This window comes from Erpetoichthys calabaricus, chromosome 5 (assembly GCF_900747795.2).
Source record: "Erpetoichthys calabaricus chromosome 5, fErpCal1.3, whole genome shotgun sequence".
NCBI lineage: Eukaryota > Metazoa > Chordata > Cladistia > Polypteriformes > Polypteridae > Erpetoichthys > Erpetoichthys calabaricus.
The window spans coordinates 9,092,189-9,118,541 of record NC_041398.2 but is presented as its reverse complement, the minus strand read 5'-3'; the positions used below and the strand labels follow the sequence as shown (position 1 = coordinate 9,118,541).

General features: G+C 43.7%; 3 protein-coding genes across 8 annotated transcripts in view; 1 reads left to right on the top strand and 2 right to left on the bottom strand.

The window, feature by feature from the left end:
• LOC114643099 (E3 ubiquitin/ISG15 ligase TRIM25-like) overlaps positions 1-12,459 on the bottom strand; it is an 89,603-nt gene extending 77,144 nt beyond the window's left edge. Inside the window, exons 1-3 of the mRNA XM_051927694.1 lie at positions 12,340-12,459; positions 12,048-12,112; positions 5,208-5,736 (exon numbers count right to left, since the gene is read on the bottom strand). Coding sequence (XP_051783654.1) covers positions 5,208-5,729 — 522 coding nt within the window. The 5' untranslated portion in view covers positions 5,730-5,736; positions 12,048-12,112; positions 12,340-12,459. The remainder of the gene's footprint in view (positions 1-5,207; positions 5,737-12,047; positions 12,113-12,339) is intronic.
• Positions 1-26,353, bottom strand: part of LOC127527835 (tripartite motif-containing protein 16-like) — a 157,406-nt gene that overhangs the window by 77,144 nt on the left and 53,909 nt on the right. The window lies entirely within an intron of this gene.
• LOC114644549 (oocyte zinc finger protein XlCOF6-like) overlaps positions 1-26,353 on the top strand; it is a 536,868-nt gene that overhangs the window by 496,039 nt on the left and 14,476 nt on the right. The window lies entirely within an intron of this gene.

Below are 26,353 nucleotides of genomic sequence, written 5' to 3'. Positions count from 1 at the left end.
TCAACTCTGTCAAGAGCTTATTGAGCATCCAAAAATATCAAAATGTCTGGAGACTCAGATACCGCAGAGGGAAAAATTAAATTACAAAACTACCAAACAGTAAATCCAGTGCCGGAGATCTCTGTTTCACATTCACGCTGGAATTTCATAATTGTTAAGAATTCTGCTCAGTTTATGGCTGAAGTTCACAAATTGTCAAAAGTCAACACAAATCAGCTTTCACTTTCTCTGTCTGAGGCCCTGACATGGTGATGAATTATTAATCAACAACTCATCCACACACACCTGCTGCAATAAAGAATCCATCAATTCATCCAAACATCAATCCATCAGTCCATTTTGTTAACCCTTTAATCAGGAGCAAACTCACAGGGCAGTTGGGGACTAAACCAGTAAACACTGGAAAACACCTGGACAAGAGGCAAGTCCATCACAAAGTGAATACACACACACACACACACACACACACACACACAAAGACTAATTTAGCATCGCCACCCCATCTGGAACACCAAAATAAAACCCAAGTGAACACGAGGAGAACATGTAAACTTCCTTCAGGGGCCACCTGGGTAACAATGCCCAGTCAAAAAGTATAATATGTTCATACAAAAGGATAACAAAAGATGTACTTTTGTTCTTTTTCTGTAACATAACTTGTGACTTCTAGTTCTCTAATTTTCATCTAAAGAATTTCCAGAGAAACCTCATTCATTCAGGACAGACTTTTAAATGTTCTCGTCACACTTCCGGATTTTGAGAACGTTAGATGATCAGATCTTAGCTACTTATGAAGTTTTCAGAGACTGCACTGTCATGGCGGTGTGGATTTGTTCAGATTGTTTCTTTTTTTGTAGCCCCTCTGCATGTGTGTGTGTGTGTGAGTCACTGCTCTAAATTGATACAAGTCCACTTTAGTTTTCTTACTAATTTATAAAGAGACCCTTACAACAGCTAAAGTCCTCTCCTTCACTCAGGTTATTACTTTCATTTATGGCGACACCAATACCCAGAATTCATTGGCTGACTTTATCCTGAGTACCAAGTTACAGTCAGTAGGTCTCAGAATTAAAGTCGTGTATTGATGGTTTGGTTCCTGTTCACTCCACGTGGAAGTGATGCCTTGTCCTGATTGTTGCAGGGTCCATGGAGAGTTTCTCTGGCACACATGGAATGTGTGGCAAACGACCGGGGACCTTGCCCCAATAGGACGCCTGGAGAAGGGAGTGACCTGGACGGGGAAATATCTTCCCCGGAGCACAAGAGTGCAGCCCCCCTGGATTGCATCAGAGCCACAGATACGGAGCTGGGAAGCTCAATCCTGTGGGGGTCCGTGGCCTCCGCCAGGGGATGCCTGGATGGTTCCAGAGCCATGGACTGCAGCACTTCCACCACAACAGGAAGTGCTGCCGGAAGATCATCAGGGAGCACCTGGAGCACATCCAGGTGTGCCATAAAAGGGGCCTCCTCACTCCATTTGGAGAGCTGGAGACGGGAGGCAGAGGATGGAGCTTGTGATGGGAGGAGTTGAGGCAGCAGAAGGAAAGAAGAAAAAGCCACAGACAGGACTGAACAGAGAGTATTGGGGTTTGTACACTATATTGTGGGTGCAGGTGGAGAAGGAAATAATAAACATGTGTTTCTGGGACATTGTGAGTCAGTGTCTGTCTGTGTCGAGGCTGATCTTCCACAAATGACATTCAGTGCTCTTTATGTTTCTTTGTCCTGATCCTTTTCACTTTCTCATGACATCTTGGCCCTTGTGGCAGTGGGCCACCCTGGGGCAATACTGCAACTTACAGTTTTTAAGGTTTCACACTCACTGGCCCTCACGTGTTACCATAAAAATTATGACTGCTGGGTAGTCTATGACTATTTCATGCCCTTCTTCATCAAGACTACACACATGCTGTACATATGGCCAATCTTGATTTGCATCTTGTTCTCCTTCAGCAAGGCTGGACTGACCGTTGCACCCACAACTTGATTACAGGTGGTCTTCATCTATTACAGTCTGGCCCTACATCACCCTTTGGAGGGTTCACTGCCGCCTTTGTTATGGCTACACCAGAGGCAATAAGCGATCTGTAATGGGCCAGAAGTTAATTTAGACGGAGAGCAGACAGGTCTCTGACCTCCAAAAACTAATTATAGGAAGGAGTGGATATCTTGGGTTCTATTCAATAAGGGCGAGCACAAAAAGGCGACCTTCAAAAGGGCGACCTCAATTGGGCGCGGAGAATAAAAGCGCACATAAATAAAAGTGATCTTCAAAAGGGCGACCTCAATTGAGCGCCGAATAAAGGCGCGCGTAAATAAAGGAGCGCTTCAAAAGGATGACCTTCGGAGCGAATTAAATTAATTGTCCTTGATTATGCTAATAGACCGCATCTCGAATATCTACGTGGCATTGCACATAATCTACAGCTTCAAGTGTAACTTGCTTTCACCTTTTTATACATTCAGTCATTGCCTTAATCGAATTTTCTGTAATTTTGAAAACAACGAAATATAGAGAGCTTTAGAAATAGTTCGTTAGAAGTTCATGCATTAATTAATTGGATGTTTTAATATTCTTGCTTTCACCTTTTTATACATTCAATCATTGCCTTTATCTAATAAATTTTCAGTAATTTTGTTGCGTTTGCCTTTATTCACTGCGCCCAATTGACGTCACCCTTTTGAAGCACTCCTTTATTTATGCGTGCAGTTATTCGGCACTCAATTGAGGTCGCCCTTTTGAAGGTCGCCTTTATGTGAGCGCCCTTATTGACGGATACCGATATCTTGACCCTGTAGGTTTTTTGGGTGCACACAAGTTTTTCCTGCTAGGTGGTGCAAAGTTTTGTCCATGAAGGTCACTGGGGGTGAGCTTTGGTTCTTTGTTCACTCACTAAGTAATAAAAGAGTGTCATACTGAGACATCTCTGGGTGTCATTTGTGTGATTGACCAGCCTGATCAGATGAGACCAATAACTACACGTCAAGGAAAGTCCCAGTGAAGAGAGCTGACACTGAGCTGAAGTTAAGAGCCAGTCAAAGAAGGCCTGGCATCAGCAGCTTAAACAAACGACCAAGAAATGTCAGTCTGTACTACAAGTGGACGTCTCCCATCAGGACATCTCAGGAATTGATTTATGTAACAAAATTGAAATCAAGTGATAGCCAAAAAATAGACAAAATAAATAAATCAAGAATTTCCATTGGACTCTCCATCGGTGACCCTGATTAAGTGAACTGATTCATATAAAATTGAAGAATACAAGAGCAGTCCACACACTAAAGTGCTGTTTATGGTGTCATTTTCTAAACTTTCGCTCACCTTTAATTAAAGTTGTTTAAATTATCGACATTCTACTGAGGACACAGTTACCTTCATATCTACTTGCTGAGACCTGGCTTAGCCAATCTGACACTATTCCTTTATTTGAAGGAGCACCAAAAGGTTTTACTTTCCTTCATAAATCAGAAAATGTCAGTAAAGAATGTGGTCCTGTAGTGAAGTGAATATGTCTTCTCAGAATGTCAGTGAATTCACATCACTTGATGCGCTCGTATTAGATATTAAAACACAATCAGTTACCTTTGTAGCACTAATTTACAATCCTCCTGAGCCACAAGGTCATTACACCTGACTGAACTTACCTGATTTTTATCTGACCACACTAAACATTCTCATTGTGTGCTACTGATGGGTCAGTTTAATGTTGGCAGAGATTACGAGTGTTCAGCTCTGATCCTGGACATCTGCAGTGGCTGCTGCTTTTCCTCAGTGACCAATTTCTGGTGTTTGTTGACTTCTTTTCCACTCATTTTAATTCAGCTACTTTTTAAGACTCGATCATCTAAATTTGTTTATATTTTTTCTTAAATATCAGCCAACAAAAATGAGAAGTGAGCCTCAAACTCCAACCAGTTTCTTCTTGATTTTCTTTCTGCTAAAAACCCAAATGTTCTGTGGACCTGAGCAGATCAACATCACTGAGACCTTCACCTTTCTTTATTGTCAGATATTATATGATGGACTCAAGTTGCTGGTCATGTGTTGACTCATTTTCTATCCCATTATTCTTTGGCTGCTAATCAAGGTAAGAATAAAACAATTGAGGGGTCCGAGTCTTAAATAGCAAGTCATTTAAAACAAAAGGAAAACAAGTTAATTAGCAGCAACAACTGGTCACCAATTTAGAAAAGAGTGAGAATGAAAACCTGCAGCCACCGTAGCCCTCCAGGACTGGAGCTGGACACCCCAGCACAGATGTTCAAATTAACTCCTTCACAAGTTAATGACACACCTGCTGGACTTGGTGGGGTTTAATCACATTATTAAAGGTCAGAGTTCACCTCACAATCATATATTAGGGAGAATAATCAGTCAGTTCATTTTAATTCAAAGGAGAATACAAATACAATAATACAACACTGAAAATTCTCAGTTGAAGTTACTATAAGAATCTTAGACTTGGTTCTGTAGTTCAGTATTGATTGGGTGACATGTGACTAGAACGTGTTTCTAAAAAGGCCTGAGATCAGCAAACACAAATTTAATAAAAACACTCAAAGTGAAATGTGCAGCTAAACACACTTACCCTCCATGTCACCGCACTACAGACTCTCTCCATTCCTGTGGTGAAAGCTCGGGGTACTGAATTACATTTTTGAGGAAACTGCATGGTGACTAACTACGCTATAACCAGCCAACTGCTGCATCTCCATCTTAAGGACACCTCATGAGGGCTGGAAAGTCACAGGTGGCGCAGTGGTAGTGCTGCTGCTTTGCAGTAAGGAGACTGTGGAAGACTGTGGGTTCGCTTCCAGGTTCCTCCCTGTGTGGATAGCGCTTTGAGTATTGAGAAAAGCGCTGTATAAATGTAATGAATTATTAGATATTTCTATGAGTAGCCCACGTGCCATTCACACCTCTGCAAGGGGCCATTCTGGTCTGCAGGCTGTAGTTTGCCCACCAGCGCCTCAGATACTTAAAAAGAAAAACTGATTAGAGTGCAAAGAACCTCAGCTCAGTGTGATGAGCTCACTTGGCTCACCCTGACTGTCCGTGGATAAACAGGAGAGGCTCCTGCTCAGTACTGGCCTTGGAAAATTAGGTTTAAAAGATGGCTGAGTAGATTCTTCTGCCACACTGCATTTACAGAACCCTTAACTCCTGTTATTTAGTTTATATCTAATGAAAACTAAACTCCACTCACCTCTTTATCTTTTCTTTCCATCTCCAGCTTGACCATCTTATGACCATTATGTTCAGTCACTCCACACATCGTGCAGATACAGGCGTCATCAGTTTTACAAAATATTTCCAGACTTTTCTGATGTTTCACACAGAATTTCTCCTTTAGATTTCCATCAGGATCAACCAGCTTGTGGTCCTTCCAGGCTGCTATTTCAAAGTGAGGCTGCAGGTGAGTCTGACAGTAGGAGGCCGGGCAGGTCAGACACGACTTCACTGCTCTAAACTTCTTCTCAGTACAGGCGTCACACTCCACATCTCCAGGGCCAGCATATTTCTGAGATGGAGGAGACCTGAGTCCTGTCTTCTTGAATTTCTCTCTGCACTGAGGACAGCTGAACAGTTGGCTCTGATCCCAGCAGTCCGTGTAGCATTTCAGACAGAAACTGTGACCACAGGGGATGGTGACGGGGTCAGTCAGGGTGTCCAGACACACCGAGCAGGTGAACTCGTCCTGTGACTCAAACAGCTGGGCTTCAGCCATCGTCAGTCTGAGGAGAGGCAGGCAGAGAGAATCAGTCAGACAAACAAGGATGAGGGTTTGTCAGCAGTTTTTTAAAATACTCCACCATATTAGCCTATCAGTAAGCTATTCCAGATTTTAGGTGCACAACAGCAGAAGGCCGCCTCACCACTTCTTTTAAGTTTAGCTTTTTGAATTCTAAGCAGACACTCATTTGAAGATCTAAGGTTACGATTTGGAGTGTAAGGTGAGAGGCATTCCTAAATATAGGAAGGGGTGAGATAATTTAAGTCTTTGTAAACCATTACCAGTATTTTAAAGTGAATTCTAAATGACACAGGTGACCAGTGTAGTGCCATCAAAACTGGAGAGATGTGCTCAGATTTTATTTTCCTATTTAATATTCTGGCAGCTCCATTCTGCATTTGTTGTTATCAATTGTTGTCTTTCTTGGGTGGTCCTGAGAGGAATGCGTTACAGTAATCTAGTTGACTGAAAACAAAAGTGTGAACTCATTTTTCAGTGTCTTGTAAAGTTATAAGAGTTCTAAATTTTGCTATATTCCTTAAGTGAAAAATGCTGTCCTATTAATCTGATTAATATGTGATTTAAAATTTAAGTCAGAATCAATAATTATCCCAAAATTCTTTACCTCTGCCTTGACTTTTAAGCCTAATGGATCAAGTTTATTACTAATGCTCTCACTATATTGTAATAAGAATATAAGTTTAATGTCACTGTGCTCTGTACAAAAATGATTTTATAAATCCACTCACATGTAGAGGTCAGGCCAAAGTTAGCACACAGGGGCTTTCATAATTTAGAACTTCTAGACAAGCATTTGAAGAGAGAAGGTACAACTATGAAAATGGGCATTGTACTATTTCTGTATGTTAGAAATGAAATGGAATCCTCTACTTCCCTTGTTTGGAACCTAAGAAAGGGCCTACACGTGGACAAACCAGTATAAAAGACTTGGACAGCAGACAAATACCTTGAAGCCGACGGACAGATGGGTGATATTGTCATCCGTACTGAAAAGCCTTCCAGCGCAGAGAGGAAAAATGACAGACTGTATACACTGAGTTCCCACCTGGGTAATTGTCTTGCTATGGCATCCTCATCTGTAATGCCAAGTAAATCATCATTAAAGAATGCCAAGTTATTTTCTCTTATGTGATTTTTACCGCCATATCACTATGGGAGGGATATCACCTTTTAATATCATATCTATATAGTTTTCGGTTACTTAAAGCGGTGCAATTACAAAAGAACTTATTCCAACTAGGGAGCTGTCGCCCCCTAAAGGAACATATATCTACTATTGCCTATGACTTTTTTCCTTATTTAGTTTGAGAAAATTACTACTCATCCATTCAGAAACACAAGTCAGACATTGTGTCAGTGAATCAAGTGAGTCGGGGTCCTCAGGCGCTATTGATAAAGGCAGTTGTGTGTCGTCAGCAGAGCTGTGGTGGCTCACGTTATGCCTTGACATAATCTGACCTCATTGAAGCATGGAGATCGAAAAGAGCAGAGGACTTGGAGAGAACCTTGTGGACCACCATACAGAATATCATGGGTCTCCAAAGTATAATTATTACAACTAACAAAGAATTTTCTACCTGTCAAGTAAGATTCAAACCAAATTTAATCAAATCAAATAAAAAAAAATAAATAAAAAAATCAATTTTAAGACCCTGCCAGAGAGGCCTAACCATTGACTAAGGTGATTTCTAAGAACATTGTGATCGATGGTATTAAATGCAGCACTCAGATCTCAGACAATAAGAACAAATAAATGGCGTCTGTCTGCACTCACCTGTAAATCATGTACTACTTTAACAAGTGCAGTTTCTGTATTGTGATTTGTTCTAAAACCCGACTGAAACTTATCAAGAGCAGCAGGTTTATTCAGGGGATCACTGAGCTGCGTAATGACTGCCTTCTCTGGGATTTTACTTAAGAAAGGCAGGTCAGAAATGGGTCTAAAATTGTCAAAAACAGAGGAGTCGAGATTATTTATCGTGATCAGGGGTTTAACAACAGCAGTCTTAAGACAGTCTGGGAAGACCCTCATATCTAAAGATGAGTTTACTATGTCAACCACACTATCAAATAGCACATCAGATACTTCTTTGAAAAAGCTTGTTGGTATTGAGTCAAGGACGCAGGTGGAGGGTCTCACTTGAGAGATAATTCTACATAGATCAGGTAAATCTATCCTGGTGAAACAATTTAAACCACTTAAAATTAAATTCTTGGATTTAATAGGATCAGTATTAGGGGGGATGTACTACGTGATTTCTGATATCATTAATTTTGTAATTAAAAGATATAGAAAAAGCTTCAACTTTTACTGGTAGTTTTTTGGAGGCATTCCATTGAGTGGGTTTAGCAAATGATCAACAATAGAGAATAAATCTCTGATATTAGCAGCATTGTTATTTATAATTTTGGAGGAGTAGCACAGCCTCTCTAGATGGAGTATGTTGTTCTAATCTGTTATTTCAGCCTTCAATATTTCATAGTGGACAATCAATTTAGTTTTTCTCCATTTACGCTCAGCTCTCTGCTATGTTTTCATTAAATCAGACACTCTTTGGGTCTTCCATGGTTTAACAGCGCTGGAGGATTTCTTAACTTTCTTTTCAGGAGCAACTGTACCAGCAGCAGCTCTCACTTTAACAATAAAACATCCCACCTTACTATTTACATTATTATCAGTATTGTAGTAAGCACTGGGCGGCACGGTGGCGCAGTGGGTAGGGCTGCTGCCTCGCAGTTGGGAGACCTGGGGACCTGGGTTCGCTTCCCGGGTCCTCCCTGCGTGGAGTTTGCATGTTCTCCCCGTGTCTGCGTGGATTTCCTCCCACAGTCCAAAGACATGCTGGTTAGGTGGATTGGCAATTCTAAATTGGCCCTAGTGTGTGCTTGGTGTGTGGGTGTGTGTGTGTCCTGCAGTGGGTTGGCACCCTGCCTGGGATTGGTTCCTGCCTTGTGCCCTGTGTTGGCTGGGATTGGCTCCAACAGACCCCCGTGACCCTGTGTTCGGATTCAGCGGGTTGGAAAATGGATGGATGGATGGATAGTAAGCACTGCAAACTGACTGGTTGCTTAAAATGTTAGTAAACTTTTGAAGCTACAGATGAATCAAAGAAGCCATTTTTAACAATTCAGTTTTCATTAATTTTATCTATCAGTATTTCCATATCAAATAATAAGAGAAAATGGACAGACAAACCGATACCCACGATCTGCCTCACCTTTAGGATTCTCTCAATCCAATGTGTGTCCCCCCTTTGTGTGTTAGCTGGATATCATGCTGACTCAAATGAAAAGAGTGCAGGAGGTTCATGAATTCAAGTTACAGACCACCAACAATGACATCTCATACGTGTACAATAATGGAGAGTTTGGTTAATCGAGAAGAAAAAGAAGAAGAGAGGTAGATGTAATTATCAAAGTAATTTGGAGAGGCAGAAGGACTAGAGACTCTGTACTAACAGGACATTATGAGAGCAGAGGGGAACAAAGAACTTCTTAAGTGCTGTGTTGTTTGATATTGTTGATGATGTGATGATGTGTTGTGAAAGGAAGGACTTCAATCATTCAAGTTACAGAATATTGTAATTGTAGTTAGGCGCCTCCGTGAGTAACAGCTATTCCAGCAGCTCCGTGTACGAATTTATCTTCATCTTTCTACCTTTTTCTCTATTTGTCTGATCACTCCTACCACTTTCTTTTATGTGGACTCATTTCCTGGACACTTTTTACTACTTGGACATGGATTTTTACACGCCGAGACTCGTCTATTCAGGTAGTCAGCTTCAAGAGCTGAGAACAAAGGCCCGTGCCGGTGTGGTTCCATATTTACCGGACGAGGTAAGAAGGTCGTATTGTGTCCGCAGAGCCGGCGCAAAGCTAAAGGCTAAGCGCCTTTTGAGAAAGTGGTGATGCAAGCCTTCAGTGCCTTCTGTGATCCTGGGAAATGTGAACTCACTACCAAATAAGATCGACAAACTGGCTGAGCTGGTGAAAAATGTCAGGACCTACAGAGAATGCAGTTTGTTGTGTTTTTGTGAAACGTGGCTAACAACTAACATCCCAGATGCTAAAGTGGAGCTACCCGGGTTTAGCACAGTTAGAGCGGACAGAGACGCAAATACCTGTGGGAAGAAGAAAGGAGGAGGACTTGCTCTCTATGTGGACACAAGGTGGTGCAACCCTGGACATGTAAAGGTCAAAATCTCCACTTGCTGCGGGGACATCGAACTGTTGGCCGTAAGTCTGCATCCCTATTGCTTGCCCAGAGAGTTTGGACACGTCATTGTCATTATTGTTTACATCCCTCCTCGGGCAGACATGGAGATAGCATGTGACGTCATCCACTCCGCTGTTGCTAAACTAGAAACACAGCACCCTGAGGAGCTTGTGCAAATAGCTGGAGACTTTAACCATGTGACGCTGGACAAAACATTACCTGCCTTCTCCCAGTATGTGGACTGTAACACCAGGGGAAATAGGACTATTGACCTACTGTATGCAAACGTTAAAGATGCATACAGCGCCACACCGTTGCCTGCACTTGGGAAAGAGGATCATAACCTGGTTCTGCTTCAGCATCACTACAAACCAAGAGTGACGGAGCTACCTACAACCTCACGCTCATTTAGGAAGTGGTCCCCTGAGGCAGAGCAGGCTCTGAGAGACTGCTTTGGAACTACGGACTGGGATATCCTGCAGGGGTCACACAGTGAGAACATTGAGGAGGTTGTTGACTGCACTACTGACTACATCAACTTTTGTATGGACATTGTAGTTCCAGTAAGAACTGTACGCTGCTATGCTAACAACAAGCCATGAATTACAAGTGACATCAAGGGCCTTTTGAACCAGAAGAGAAGGGCTTTTAAAGGCGGTGATCAGCATGAGCTCAAGCGCGTGCAGAAGGAACTCAAGAGACAAGCTCAGGGCGGGGAAGGAGCTGTACAGGAGAAAGCTGGAGCAGAAGTTGCAGAATAATAGCATGAAGAAAGTGTGGGATGGGGTGAAGATCATCACTGGCTGCAGCTCGAAGCAGGGTGCCACCATCGTGAGAGACGTGGAGAGAGCAAACCTGATGAACAACTTCTTTAACAGGTTTGACCACCATAACCCACTCTAACCTCGAAGTACTGCACCCCCCCCACCCATCCTTCTGCTTATACCAGCATAGGAAAGACATCCCCACCCACAATTACAGCAGCGCAAGTGAGCAGAGAGCAGAAGAGACTTTGTGCCAGCAAAGCAGTGGGTCCAGATGTAGTATCGCCATGACTGTTGAAGGAGACTGAGAAGATTCTTCCTCCCCTGTACTATACAACTCTTCAATTCCATGCAGTGGGGGGTTGGGGGTTTGTAAACATTAACATTATACAAGATTATAGACTGTTATACCTGCATTCACTCTTTAATTAATATTGTTTTTATCAGTATGCTGCTGGAGTATGTGAATTTCCCCTTGAGGATTAATAAAGTATCTATCTATCTATCTATCTATCTATCTATCTATCTATCTATCTATCTATCTATCTATCTATCTATCTATCTATCTATCTATCTATCTATCTATCTATCGGATCATTTCATTCTGAGCTTCTCATCTGGGGGGTCTACGGTATTCAGAGTTGGTTGATTTATTTGACAAAGGAATGAGGTATAAAATGGACCTCGGCCAGGCAGGGTCCTTAGCCCGTTACGGTGTAATGTCATGATAAGTGATGAGGTCTTTCCTCACATAGGAATAGAGGAGCTGAATCTTTGCTGCCAAGTCAAAATGCTACCCTGACAGTAAAATCCACTCGGGCCTCATCAGGTCAGATATCTCCACGCCACATGCTAATTCATTCTTCATTATGTGACTGGAGCCCTGAGCCCAAATCTGTTTATAAAGACTGCACAGCTCAGTCAGGAGAGAGGCAGCAGCCAACGACTCAGAGCGGCCATCGCCACACCAGAATCAGCCCGTCACTGTGACAGACTTCAAGTCAGAATTGTCCCTCTGCATGACACTGCAGATCTCACATTCTCATCTTTCATTCTCAAAATGTGATGCCTTAGGAATACAGGAATGTGAATTAGAAACAGAGAGAGATAAGAGAGTGATAGAAATAGAGAAAATAAAGAGTGGAAAAAGACAAGAGGACAGAGAAAGGAGAAAATAACATCAAGTGAGATGAATTAAAGTGGGCCAGCGCTTGTGTGACACAATGACACACACAGAGTCACAGCAGGAGAGGACATGAAGTGTCACAGATACTTGTCAGGACCACCAAATCAATAAGAACACAAACTCACCTGTAAAAACTCCTCAGCGCTCAGAGGTTCAGATGACTGCAGGAGGACATTTGGAGATTCAGGACCTGCACATGAAAAGAGCAGAATGGGAACAGTGAAGACGGCGTTTGGTGACATCAGTCCATTCACTTTGCAGTAATGACTAGAACAGGACAGTTCAAATGTGACACAAACTGACGAAAAGCGACCTGCTGAAGCCCACTAAAGCACCACTCAGTGCCCACCATACTCACTGGCACATCTTGTCAGCACACTGGTCTCACTGGTGTTTAAAGACTTTTGGTAGACTCACCAGCTCTCAATTTATTTCTCGGCTGTTCTTCTTCACCACAGACAGTCTTCAGGTCCTCTCAGACAGAGAAGTCGGCTATGAAGTGTTCAGCTGCAGAGCCCACCAAGAATGAGGAGAAAACAATGTGCTGAGTGTCTTTAAAGGCTTTAGTCATCCTGTGCCTGGGGGTCTTCATATTTCTATCTCTCTGTATCTTTGTGTCCAAGCACAACCTTTCACAGAGTCTGACTCTCCAGAGGCTTCAGTTCTACATGAAGAGAAGAGCTGCAGGGTCACAGTGGCCAACATTGGGGGTCTTTTCACAGGGGATGACTTATAAGAAGCCATCAGCTCTTTGGTGAGGTGCCCTGTTGGTCACTTTACATTTGTGTATATCAGGGGTGTCCAACTTTGGTCCTGGGGGGCTACTGTGGCTGCAGGTTTTCATTCTAATCATCATCTTCATCAGTCACCAATGTCTGCTGCTCATTGTCTTCTTTTCACTTTATTTCAGTCTCCTTGTTTTTTAGAGCACAATGGTAGTGTTGGGGTCTTTCAATAAGGAGATCACAGGTTTCGCGTCTGGGGGTCCTCACTTTGTGAAATATTGTAAGAGTTTTTTTTTTTTTTTCATTTAACAAAATATGGACCAATGGTGAGCGAGGGGAACTATTGGTTGGGGGGAGGGGTCATTGTGATGAGGGCTGGGCAACCATAGCCCATAGGCACAGACCCCCTAGTAATGATGTATCAAAAGTAAACGTGTGTCTTGTTTCTTGTGTATAACAAAACAAAACAAAACGTTTGACTGACAATTTCATTTGTTGTTATGGTAATGATTTAGGGATTTAAATGATTAAATATTAAATTAATCAGGTGGAATGTGTTGTTACTTTCATTGTGAATGAACTGATCTTGATTCTCCACCTCCTCCATTCCTTCCATTATTCTCTTCTTTTCAGCAGGATTTTGATTCAGCGCCATCCTGGCCAGGCTATTCCTCCTATACGGCACTCACACCCTTTACATGAAAGACCCCCAAACTGTGACCCCCGGCTGAGTCAGCTGTTCTTCCATCGTTACATGAGGATTTTCTGTGCAATAGCAGACACAGTTGTGCCGATTTACAGCTCCTGAAACTTTAAATTGAGCTTCGTCGGTACTCGTAATTTTATCAGTGATGCCATTACCTTGTCTTTCTTCATTCATCACCATTTGTCAGAATTGTAAATGGCGATCACGATCATCCTCTAATAACCCAGGAATCAATCTTGGCCGCTACATTTACAGCCTAAACATTACATTAGACGTTCTCATGTTCAGGGCTGTAAAAATGAAAAAAATAAAATGAAACAAAGAAAGAAAAAGCTGTACAAGTACCAATAACTGCAAAGTCCGTTTGTGTTTTCTAAGAATAAGAATAAACCATTTTAAGCCACATTAAATTAATAAATGGTAAATCTTCATAATTACAAATAATTATCTTTATAACTACATATCATTTATTTGATTAAATCATGACTGAAAACAAAACAAAAAAAAGTTTCAAAGAAAGGACCAATAATGGCGGTGGTCTCACCAAGGTGACCAGAGTTCAGATCTCAAGTCCTCCCTGCCCAGAGCCTTCATGTTCCCTCCATGTCCATGTGGGTTTCCTCCCGGTGCTCCGTCTTCCTGCCGCACTCCATTGGCTGTTGTGAGTGGGCTCACCCTGCGATGGGCTGGCGTCCTGTCCAGGGATTGTTCCCGCCTCGCCCCTGACTCTTGCTACGACTGTACTCTACGGAGGCGTGACCACGGGGGGGCTGGGGTGGGCACTGCCCCCCCAGAGACAAGCCGTGCCCACCTTGCGAAATGTTCTGTCTGTCCAATGAAAACTCTGGAGAAGAATAACATTTGATTTTCAAAACTGAGTTGCTTTCCAATCGGCCCGTTTGAATTTGGTGCGTATCCGTCAGTGTCTCCTCCACTAGACTGGCACCATGCTGCTCACAGTTCACTTCACCGCACATTTTGCAGCACGTTTTGAACCTGTTGACCGCATTCTTTAATTAAAACAGCGTATACATTCCATTCTTCTTTTATTTTCTGGTTGGTAACACCAAAGGCTATGCATAGGTGGCTTATTAAAAAGCAGACATCTTCACCCTCTGTCCCTCCGCATGCTGCTGGCTCCACGGTTGAGCCCAGCACCGCTGCTATCAACATGGAACACAGCACACCCACGTCAGGAACTGAAACTCCAAACAATGAAGATAAGCCTACACAATCCTCTAGCTCTGCGCCCGTGTCGGGTACTCCAAACGTCTGCCTTCAACAAAATATACAGTCCGGTCTGCCTGACTTAAATATGGATAGCCCATCCCAGCCCATTTTAATTAAATATCCCAAGCGCACATTCGGAAAGATACGCAGATGTTTTAGTGCAAGCTGGTATTAGTCTCGACCATGGCTTGAATATTCTGTTGTCCGTGATGCCAGCTTTTGCTTTTCCTGCTGCAAATTTAGTGTTTCCAATTCGGACTGCGAGGACATATTCACCAAACACGGCTACACTAATTGGAAAAAAGCTCTAAAAAAAGACGGTGGTGGCTTCCACAAACACGCGTCTAGTATCCCGCACGTCAGAGCCATGTCTGCATGGCAAGAGTATCGGCGCTGGGCAGAGACGGGTGAAAGCAGAGTTCAACTACTGGGTCCAACCCAGATAGAAAAGAATAAATATTATGTGAAAAGCACTGGGGAGGCCGTTGAGTTCCTTGCAGTCAATGAACTGGCTCTGCGTGGTCACAATCATGAAGGTGGGGAGGAGGGACTTTTCCTTAAGTTCTTTGATTACACAATCAATAAAGATGCCAAACTTGCAGAAATTGTAAAATACATCCCAGACAACGCAAAATACACATCCAATGTAATTCAAAATGAAATAATTGAGACTCTTGCCAAAATGGTGGTAAAAGATATCAGGACCAAATATGAAAAAGCTGACTCTCCTGGGGCCTCATGCATAACGCTGTGCGTAGAATTTGCACAGAAAAATCCAGATGCAGGAATCTGTGCGTTCGCCAACTTCCGCGTTCTTAAGCTACATAAATTCCGCTCAGCGTGGAAATAAATGCACGTGCACGCGCTTGCTGTCCCGCCCCAACTCCTCTCAGAATTACGCCTCTTTGAATATGCAAATCAATATAAATAGCCCTTAAGCCCAGCGTTCTGTGAAAGGGCAATGACAAAAGTACGAGGAAAAATAGAAGAATTTCAGCGAATACCAAATGAAGGCAAGGAAAAAAAAAAAAAAGACCTTTTCCCATTGGGATTAATAAAGTATCTATCTATCTATCTATCTATCTATCTATCTATCTATCTATCTATCTATCTATCTATCTATCTATCTATCTATCTATCTATCTATCTATCTATCTATCTATCTATCTATCTATCTATCTATTTGTTGGTTGAAACAGTTATATAAGCAACAAAAGGAAGTTGATCGAGTGACATAGCAGGTCGGAGAAATGTGAAAGCTCAAGTTCACAAAGTCGCACAGTGCCCAAAATAAAAAAGTTGTCAGATATCAAAGTCGGCATGAAAAGGCGACTCGTAGCCCACCGTCTGAGTGTCATATGAAAGCTTATTAGGGTACAGTGAAAAAAATGGCACACAGTGTGAAAAATCACGAAATGTCAACTTTAATCTCAATTTTTCCACTTTAATCACATAGTTTATTTTGTCATTAAAGTAGAACACCATAAACTTCATCTTAAAATCGTTTAATTTACTAGCTTCTTAAATCTCATCGTAACTAAAGTAGCATGTTAAATGCTTTGTTGTGTATTTGATCTTCTATGTGCTCTATGTGTGTGAATCACTACGTGCTCTTCCTCCGACAGGACACAGAATCCATTACGTTCATAATATTACAGCTCTCTGAATAATTACAATACTGAGAAGTATACGTGATATCTTTTTCATGATGATATAAGTTAAAGCATGTTATTAAACATGGGAACACGGTGGCGCAGTGATTGTTCATATCTCACGCAAGAGGCTTGCTGCGCCATGTGCGACCTTCGATGAAATAATTTATTACAGCAGTACTCTCTCTTTCAAACGTACTAACCTCCAATTCCTGTCCTTACTTTTCTTTCTCCAAATACCCAATGGCCACACAATCAGCTCTGTAATAGACGTTAATAATAATAATGTTAAGCCATCTGTAAGCTTAGAACGCAGATTCTTCAAAACTTTTAAGGAACATCGAAATATCTTCATAATGTTGATTAATCTATCCATCTATCCTTCCAGTGTCGCGCCAGCCACAGCATGAATACAGCGCGAGGCAGGAACAATCCGTGAACGAAGCTCAAGCTCGCTAGCACTGCGGCACCGTGTAGTTAAAGTTTTATCTGTTGTGATGGATGGCCCTCTATATTTTTCGGCCCTCACCCCCAGGCCGCCAGGTGGAGCTCTCCTGACAGCATGGAGGTTCCCCGAATTCCAGCAGGGCCTCATGGACCTTGTAGTTTGTATGCACAGCCCTGCTGGATACCATGGGGGCCACCGGGTGTCGCTGTAGGGAGGCTGACAGACTGTTATGTGCCCTATAACCTGGAAGTATATCCTGGTCACATGAACAGGAGAAACGACGTGCTTCCAGGTTGAAGAGAAGGGCTTTCACTCTGACCCGGAAGTAATGAGGACTTGTGGATGATTGGACAGGAACCACTTCCGGGTCAGGGGGTATAAAAGGACACTGGGAAAGCCCAGACACTGAGCTGAGCTGGGAGGTAGGGTGGCGAAGTGTCTGGGAGAGGAGGAGTGATTATAGTATTTGGATTATTGATTATTGTATGTACAGTGTGGAGTGGAGGGTGCTTAGTGCACATTATCATCATAAAATAAAGAAGTCTTGAACTTTTACCTGGTGTCTGGCGTGGTACCTGAGGGTGCAAGAGGTCGATAACAGCCTCAACTGCTACACTGTATAATATAATCAATATATTTTGCTGCATTTCATCTTAAAAATGATATCGTCATCATATGTAAATACACACTTTATAAAGTGGCTCAGGTTGTGCAATATTATAACTGTATCATAAGTATTACCTCATGGTAACCTGCAAGTCCAAACAGTTCTACAAGGAGCACTTGATGGACTGATTGAGTGCGTTTAGAGTTCTTGGGATGAAACTGTTTGTGAACCGCGAGGTCCGAACAGGAAAGGCTCTGAAGCTTTGGTCGGATGAGAGCAGTTCAAATAGCGAATGGCTGAGTCAGCGAGTGCTTGATGCTGTATACCGATAATTCTCTTTCCAATCGCTGTAGATCTGTGTTTCACACTCAGATACAGTGATATAAATATTCCGAGTGGTGCAGTGAGAGTAATATGGAAAAAGATGATCCGCTGTGGCAACCCCTAACGGGAGCAGCTGACAGAAGAAGAAGAAAGTGCAGTGAGAGTAACAACGCTAAAGCAGTTATGGTATTTAGAATAGTTTGACCATTCTGTGGACCATTATATTGTTACAGGTTAATTGCAATCAGATGCATTAAATTTATGAATGATATGCGGTTAATTTCAGTGTATTTGATAAAGCCACCATCGTGGATAATAATAATAATAATAATTCATTACATTTATATAGCGCTTTTCTCAGTACTCAAAGTGCTATCCACACAGGGAGGAACCGGGAAGCGAACCCAGAATCTTCCACAGTCTCCTTACTGCAAAGCAGCAGCACTACCACTGCGCCACCTGTGAGGATGTGGATTTAAGAAAGGGTAACCACACAGGAACAGGAGCACTGCTTTGACGTTGGGTGCCGCCAGTCTGCAAAACCGTGCTGAGAACTTGCATACGACAGGGTATGAGGTACCGTGGAAAAGTGCGTGGCTTTACGCCAAGTGTAGGTTTTATACATCGCGATTTGAACGTGGAAACGTTCTTACACAACATTTCTGTGCGTATGCACCGTTTATACATGAGGCCCCTGGACTTTGCATTAAAAGTGATGGTACCAGAGATCGTTGTAACATTGAGAATTTGTCTGTAGTGATTGGATTTGTCCGGAATTCCATCCCTGAAGAACACCTGATTGGCTTAATTGAACTGAATCAGCTTGATGCTGAATATATTTGTAACCAAAGTCTGTCACATCTCTCTGAGTTAGGTTACAGCCCAGACAATTTAGTGTGTCGGTGTCTTGATGGTGCTTCTGTCATGTCTGGGGCCAGGGGTGGTGTCCAGGCTTTGTTACAAAACAAAGTTGGTAAGTACATTCCATATGTACACTGCTACAACCAGCAGCTCCATTTAGCAGTGATACATGCAATGGAATCAGAACCTCTGGCTGAGAAGTTCTTTGACTGGTCAAATTCATTGAACACATTTTGTCACAGACATTATGTTTCACACACATACAATACCCCCTCCTTGAACCGCCACCTTATCGTGGTGGAGGGGTTTTCGTGTCTTAATGATCCTAGGAGCTCTGTTGTCCGGGGCTTTATGCCCCTGGTAGGGCCACCCAAGGCAAACTGGTCCTAGGTGAGGGATGAGACAGAGTGCGGTTCAAAACAACCTCCTATGATGAACAAAAATTTTGGACGGCGTTTTCCCTCGCCCGGACGTGGGTCACCGGGGCCCCCCTCTGGAGCCAGGCTTGGAGGTGGGGCTCAATGGCGAGCGCCTGGTGGCCAGGCTTGCACCCATGGGGCTTTTCTGGGCACAGCCAATAGAGGCAACGTGGGTCCCCCTTCCCATGGGCTCACCACCTATGGGAGGGGCCAAGGAGGTCGGGTGCAGTGTGAGTTGGGTGGTGGACGAAGGCGGGGACCTTGGCGGTCCGATCCTCGGCTACAGAAGCTGGCTCTTGGGAGATGGAATGTCACCTCTCTGAAGGGGAAGGAGCCTGAGCTTGTGCACGAGGTTGAGAGGTTCCGGCTAGATATAGTCGGGCTCACCTCGATGCACAGCTTGGACTCTGGAACCAATCTCCTTGAGAGGGGCTGGACTCTCTACCACTCTGGAGTTACCCCCGGTGAGAGGCGCCGAGCGGGTGTGGGTATACTTCTTGCTCCCCGACTTGGAGCCTGTACATTGGGGTTTACCCCGGTGGACGAGAGGGTAGCCTCCCTTCGCCTTCGGGTGGGGGGACGGGTCCTAACTGTTGTTTGTGCGTATGCACCGAACAGCAGTTTGGAGTACCCACCCTTTTTGGAGTCCCTGGAGGGGGTGCTAGAGGGCATACCTTCTGGGGACTCCCTCGTTCTGCTGGGAGACTTCAATGCTCACGTGGGCAATGACAGTGAGACCTGGAAGGACGTGATTGGGAGGAATGGCCCCCCGATCTGAACCCGAGAGGTGTTTTGTTATTGGACTTCTGTGCTCATCACGGATTGTCCATAACAAACACTATGTTGAAGCATAGGGGTGTTCATATGTGCACTTGGCACCAGGACACCCTAGGCCTCAGTTCGATGATCGACTTTGTGGTCGTGTCGTTGGACTTGCGGCCACATGTCTTGGACACTCGGGTGAAGAGAGGGGCGGAGCTGTCAACTGATCACCACCTGGTGGAGAGTTGGCTCCGATGGTGGGGGAGGATGCCGGTCAGGCCTGGTAGGCCCAAACGTGTTGTGAGGGTCTGCTGGGAACGTCTGGCAGAGCCCCCTGTCAGAAGTAGCTTCAACTCCCACCTCCAGCTATACTTCGACCATGTCCCAAGGGAGGTGGGGGACATTGAGTCCGAATGGGCCATGTTCTGTGCCTCTATTGTTGAGGCGGCTGACTGGAGCTGTGGCCGTAAGGTGGTTGGTGCCTGTCGTGGCGGCAATCCCTGAACCCGTTGGTGGACACTGGCGGAGAGGGATGCTGTCAAGCTGAAGAAGGAGTCCTACCGGACCCTTTTGTCCTGTGGGACTCTGGAGGCAGCTGATAGGTACCGGCAGGCCAAGCGGAATGCGGCTTCGGTGGTTGCTGAGGAAAAAACTCGGGCATGGGAGGAGTTTGGGGAGGCCATGGAGAACGACTTTCGGACGGTTTCGAGGAGATTCTGGTCCACCATCCGGCGTCTCAGGAAGGGGAAGCAGTGCAGTGTCAACACTGTATATGGTGGGGATGGTGCACTGCTGACCTCGACTCACGTTGTGGGTCGGTGAGGGGAGTACTTCGAAGACCTCCTCAATCCCACTAACATGCCTTCCAATGAGGAAGCAGAGCCTGGGGACTCGGAGGTGGGCTCCCCCATCTCTGGGACTGAGGTCACTGAGGTGGTCAAAAAACTCCTTGGTGGCAGGGCCCCGGGGGTGGATGAGATACGCCTGGAGTTCCTCAAGACTCTGGATGTTGTAGGGCTGTCTTGGCTGACACGTCTCTGCAACATCGCATGGACATCGGGGACAGTGCCTCTGGATTGGCAGACCGGAGTGGTGGTCCCCCTCTTTAAGAAGGGGGACTGGAGGGTGTGTTCCAACTACAGAGGGATCACACTCCTCAGCCTCCCTGGAAAAGTCTATTCGGGGGTTCTGGAGAGGAGGGTCCGTCGGATAGTCGAGCCTCGGATTCAGGAGGAACAGTGTGGTTTTCGTCCTGGTCGCGGAACAGTGGACCAGCTCTATGGGAGTTCGCCCAACCAGTCTACATGTGTTTTGTGGACTTGGAAAAGGCGTTCGACCGTGTCCCTCAGGGAATCCTGTGGGGGGTACTCCGAGAGTATGGGGTACCGGACCCCCTGATAAGAGCTGTTCGGTCCCTGTACGATTGGTGCCAGAGCTTGGTCTGCATTGCCAGAAGTAAGTTGAACCCGTTTCCAGTGAGAGTTGGACTCCACCAGGGCTGCCCTTTGTCACCGATTCTGTTCATAACTTTAATGGACAGAATTTCTAGGCGCAGCCAGGGTGTTAAAGGGGTCCGGTTTGGTGGACTCAGGATTGGGTCACTGCTTTTTGCAGATGATGTTGTCCTGTTTGCTTCATCAGGCCGTGATCTTCAGCTCTCTCTGGATTGGTTCGCAGCTGAGTGTGAAGCGGCTGGGATGGGAATCAGCACCTCCAAATCTGAGATCATGGTCCTCAGCCAGAAAAGGGTGGAGTGCCCTCTCAGGGTTGGGAGCGAGATCCTGCCTCAAGTTTCGGAGTTCAAGTATCTCGAGGTCTTGTTCACGAGTGAGGGAAGAATGGAGCGTGAGATCGACAGGCGGCTCGGTGCGGCGTCCGCAGTAATGAGGGCTCTGCATCAGTCTGTTGTGGTGAAAAAGGAGCTGAGCCGTAAGGCAAAGCTCTCAATTTACCAGTCGATCTATGTTCCTACCCTCACCTATGGTCATGAGCTATGGGTAGTGACCGAAAGAACGAGATCGCAAATACAAGCGGCCGTAATGAGTTTCCTCCGCAGTGTGTCTGGGCTTTCCCTTAAAGATAGGATGAGAAGCTCAGTCATCCGGGAGGGGCTCAGAGTAGAGCCGCTGCTCCTCCGCATCGAGAGGAGTCAGGTGAGGTGGATCAGGATGCCTCTTGGAAGCCTCCCTGGTGAGGTGTTCCGGGCAGGTCTAATCGGGAGGAGGCCCCGGGGAAGACCCAGGACACTCTGGAGGGACTATGTCTCCCGGCTGGCCTGGGAACGCCTTGGGATTCTCCCGGAAGAGCTAGAAGAAGTGGCCGGGGAGAGGGAAGTCTGGGAATCTCTGCTCAAGCTGCTGCCCCTGCGACCCGACCTCGGATAAGTGGAAGTGGATGGATGGATGGATGGATGGATGGATGGATGGATGGATGGATGGATGGATGGATGGATGAACACATACAATACACCCACACTGAAAAGACTTCTAGAAATACGATGGACCAGTCATTATGATGTCACAAAGTCCATTGTCAACAATGAGGAAGCTATAAGGGGGCTTCTCTCAGAGGTAGCAGAGGCTGACATGGCCCTTTTGACATTTGCATAGAGGCATGTGGTCTTTTGACCCAATTAAAAAAGCAGAATTTCTTCAATACAGGAAAATTCTTCCTTCATGTGCTTGGTGTGCTGAAAGCAGCCAATGCAATTCTACAGGCACATGCAGTGGAAGTGTGCCCTGATAGGGAGGTGGTGACAGCTTCACTGGCCACACTGAAGGAGATGAGATGCGACTCATTCTGGGAGGACCATTTCTCTCAGTGTGAAAGTAGGCCTACCATTTCGCTCAAAAGGAAACGGAAAGTTAATTCACAGCTTGATGATAGTATTGTCGTGTCTACGCTTCGGCTTGGTGACTCAGATGAACAAATTGCTCCTAATCAGACTTTTAAAAGGGCTATGTTCAGCATTCTTGATAGAGCTATTGTGGAAATGAAGACAAGATTCTCTCAGAGAAATGTTGAATTATTGAGGGCCACATCGCTTCTCCTGCCAAAATCAGAATTATTTCTTGATCATTCTCTCCTGAAACCACTTCAGGCACAGAGCAAAACAGCATGAGCTTGCAAAATGAAATTGCTGTGGCAAAAGCAATGTTGATCAATAAACTGCCAGCTGATGCCAATCTCTCTGAAGTATTCAAATGCATTCAGCCGTACAAAGAGGCCTCCGTATGTGGCATTCGCTATACGTCACAGCACTCATCATTGGTGTGTCTTCAGCTGCATGTGAAGCTCTTTCTCTACTATGAACCGCATTCTCACTCCACTCCGCTGAACAATGCTGCATTCAAGGAAGAGAAATGTAGTCATTCTGGCACATGAGAAAAACATCTCAGAAAATCTAGACATGAATGAATTTATTTCAGAATTTGCCAACAGTAACCGCAGACTGGTCCTGTAGATAATATAAAGGTTAAACACTGGAAACTGATGTCCTATAGCCTCCCTAATGACTACCATGAGCCACGTTTCTGTTCTTGCTCTCATATGTTGTATACATTTGACTTTATTGATATTTACCTTGTAGATGTAGTTCTGTATTTGTTCACAAAAATAATAATACAAGTTCCATTGCCTCTGTTAATTTTATTGAACAATAGGTTATGATTTATGCCACAATTTTTGCTTTTATATCTTATATAAAACTATGTGCTTATTATTATTTGACCCCCCTACAAAAATGGGAATGGATGTATGGATATTTTTTTCCCCCCAGAGAAGCCAAATGCCCACCCACACATGATGTTCTGGTCACACCTCTGAGGAACAATATTGTAAAAGAGGGTGTGTTCTTATGCAAATATCAAAACCGGTTTTACTGAAACAGCGATTTACCGTTTTACATTTTACGGTTGTTTACTTTCGCTATAACATTTTTACATTGTAAAATTAACAGATTTTTTCAGTGTAATTGTAATGCATCAATAAATGATATTTAGCATATTTTGAAGGTAGAAAAATATCGATCTTGCAAAACTTGGCTGTAAAAAATAATGAAATGTATTGTTTTTAAGATATACAGGTAATTTTCAGTAGAACATTAGGTAACTTTCCTTTTTTTCTGAAATGGTCTTTTACTTTCACCATTTACATTATGTTTACCGTTAATTTTACTGACATTTTTTACTAGTGCAGTTGACTCATTGCAGAGTTGCAAATGGGAATATAAACCTGTGTGTCATCAGCATAGCAGTGAAAAGAAATGTTACATTTCCTAAAAATTGCTCCAATAGGGTGAAGGTAGATAGAGAATAAAATAGGACCCAAAATGGATCCCTGAGGAACACCACATTTAAGAGGAGCAGTAGATGAAGAAGAGGAATTAAAAGTTACTGAAAAGTGTCTACCAGTTAGATATGACCTGAACCAGTTAAGAGCAGCCCCTTTAAGCCCAAACAAGATGTTCAAGCCGCATCAGCAATATCTCATGGTCAATGGTGTCAAAGGCAGAAGTCAGGTCAAGAAGGAGAAGGACTGTCGCGTCACCTGAGTCAGTAATAAGAGAGATGTCATTGAATACTTTCAGGACGGCCGTCTCAACACCATGATAACACCTAAAACCAGATTGGTAGATCTCAGATAAATTATTGGAGTTAAGGTGATCAACCAATTGATTATAAATAATTCTTTCTAGTATTTTAGTCAGAAATGGCAATTTGGAAATCTGGTGAAAATTGGCTAAAATTCCAGGATCTAATTCTGCCTTTTTTAGACAGGGACGCACTGCAGCATGTTTAAAAAATGAGGGCACAACCCCCTCACTAATAGAACCATTTATAATGGCGAGTAAAGATGGACCAAAAACATTAAAGGCTTCCACTACGAGGTGTGGTGGTACAACATCAAGAGGACTGAGAGCTGGTTTAAGGGTGTCAATTGTACTTTTTAACTGTGAAAGTGAGATAAGATAGATCAAAAGATTCCAAGACAATACAGTGATTAACAGTAGGAAGTTCATAGCCAGTTGGAACAATACCACCGCGAATTTAATCAATTTTACTGACAAAGAATGAAAGAAACTGCTCACATGAAAGAACAGTGCTATTTAATCCCATCACAGAATGAGGGTGAATGGCTGCAATAATTGAACTAAATAAGACCCTAGGACTCTTAGAATGACGGGATACTAAATCAGCGAAGAAATCATGTTTAGCTTTCTTAACTGCAACCTGGAAGTTGAATAGAGAAGTCCTAAAAATCTGTTTAGAAACAATCAGTCTATCTTTTTTCCAACGCCGTTCCGCAGTTCGACAGGCATGGCACAGTGATCGCGTATCTCATTGGTATCCGTCAATAAGGGCGCGCACAAAAAGGCAACCTTCAAAAGGGTGACCTCAATTGGGCGCGGCGGATAAAAGCGCACATAAATAAAAGCGATCTTCTAAAGGGCGACCTCAATTGAGAGCCGAATAACTGCGCACATAAATAAAGGAGTGCTTCAAAAGGGTGACGTCAATTGGGCACAGCGAATAAAGGCAAACACAACAAAATTATTACAGAAAATTTATTAGATAAAGGCAATGATTGAACGTATAAAAAGGTGATTATTTGCCGTGCTCAATTGAGGTCACCTTCTTGAAGCGCTCCTTTATTTGCGCGCGCATTTATTCGGCGCTCAATTGAGGTCGCCTTTTTGAAGGTCGCCTTTTTGTGCGCGCCCTTATTGAATAGACCCTATTTCATTTAGCCAGGGAGCAGGTCTTCCCTTATTACAGCGTATCTTGAGCGGGGCAATTGAGTCTAAAACCGTTTTACAAGAAGAATTAAATTCTAAGACAGAATCATCGATACCATCATATTGGACATGCACATCAAGACTAGAGTATATGGTTTTAAAATCTGAAATAATAGAAGAATTTAAAAAGCGAGAACAGCATGGAGCACAACTAGTAGTATGAACATCAACAGTAATATTCAAATTCATCATTATAGAAAAGTGATCAGTAAATGAAATATCGCGTAAATCAATATTATTAACTGAAAAATCACGTGTAAGAAAGAGATCAAGGGTATGATTGAGAGAGTGAGTTGGCTAAAATCAAATGAATCCAATAGTGATAAAATGTCATTGACCAAAGGTTTCGATTGACAACAAACGTGAATGTTAAAATCCCTGACAATAAATATTTTAGCCAGGAGATCAGAGAATTCAGAAATGAAGATGTCATTAATTACAGGAGGTCTATAAACCACAGCAAACAACAAAGAAGGGGAGCTGCACACTTTGAAAAGTTGCAGTTCGAAGCTACTAAACGAACCCTTTGTAAGGCTCCGACACAAGAACATACTTTTAAAAACAGTGGCAATGCCCCCGCCAGGACGAGTCAGCCGAGGAGAGTTTAAAAATGAATAACCTGATGGTACCAAGTCAGTAAAACATGAAGAGTCACCATTTACAATCCAGGTCTCAGTGATGGAAAAGAAATCTAGATTATTTGAGATAATAAAGTCTTGCAGAATAAAAGTTTTATTAGACACTGATCTCACATTCAAGAGAGAAGCCTTGATAGAAGTAGAAGAGCTCGCTGCGGGATGAGCACAGGTGAGCGTGTGAAGTTAAGCAGTGTTTACTCCTCGAGAGTACACCGAGGAAGAGTGATGCCGCCTTGAGATGGAGAAATTCAATCCGGTATCC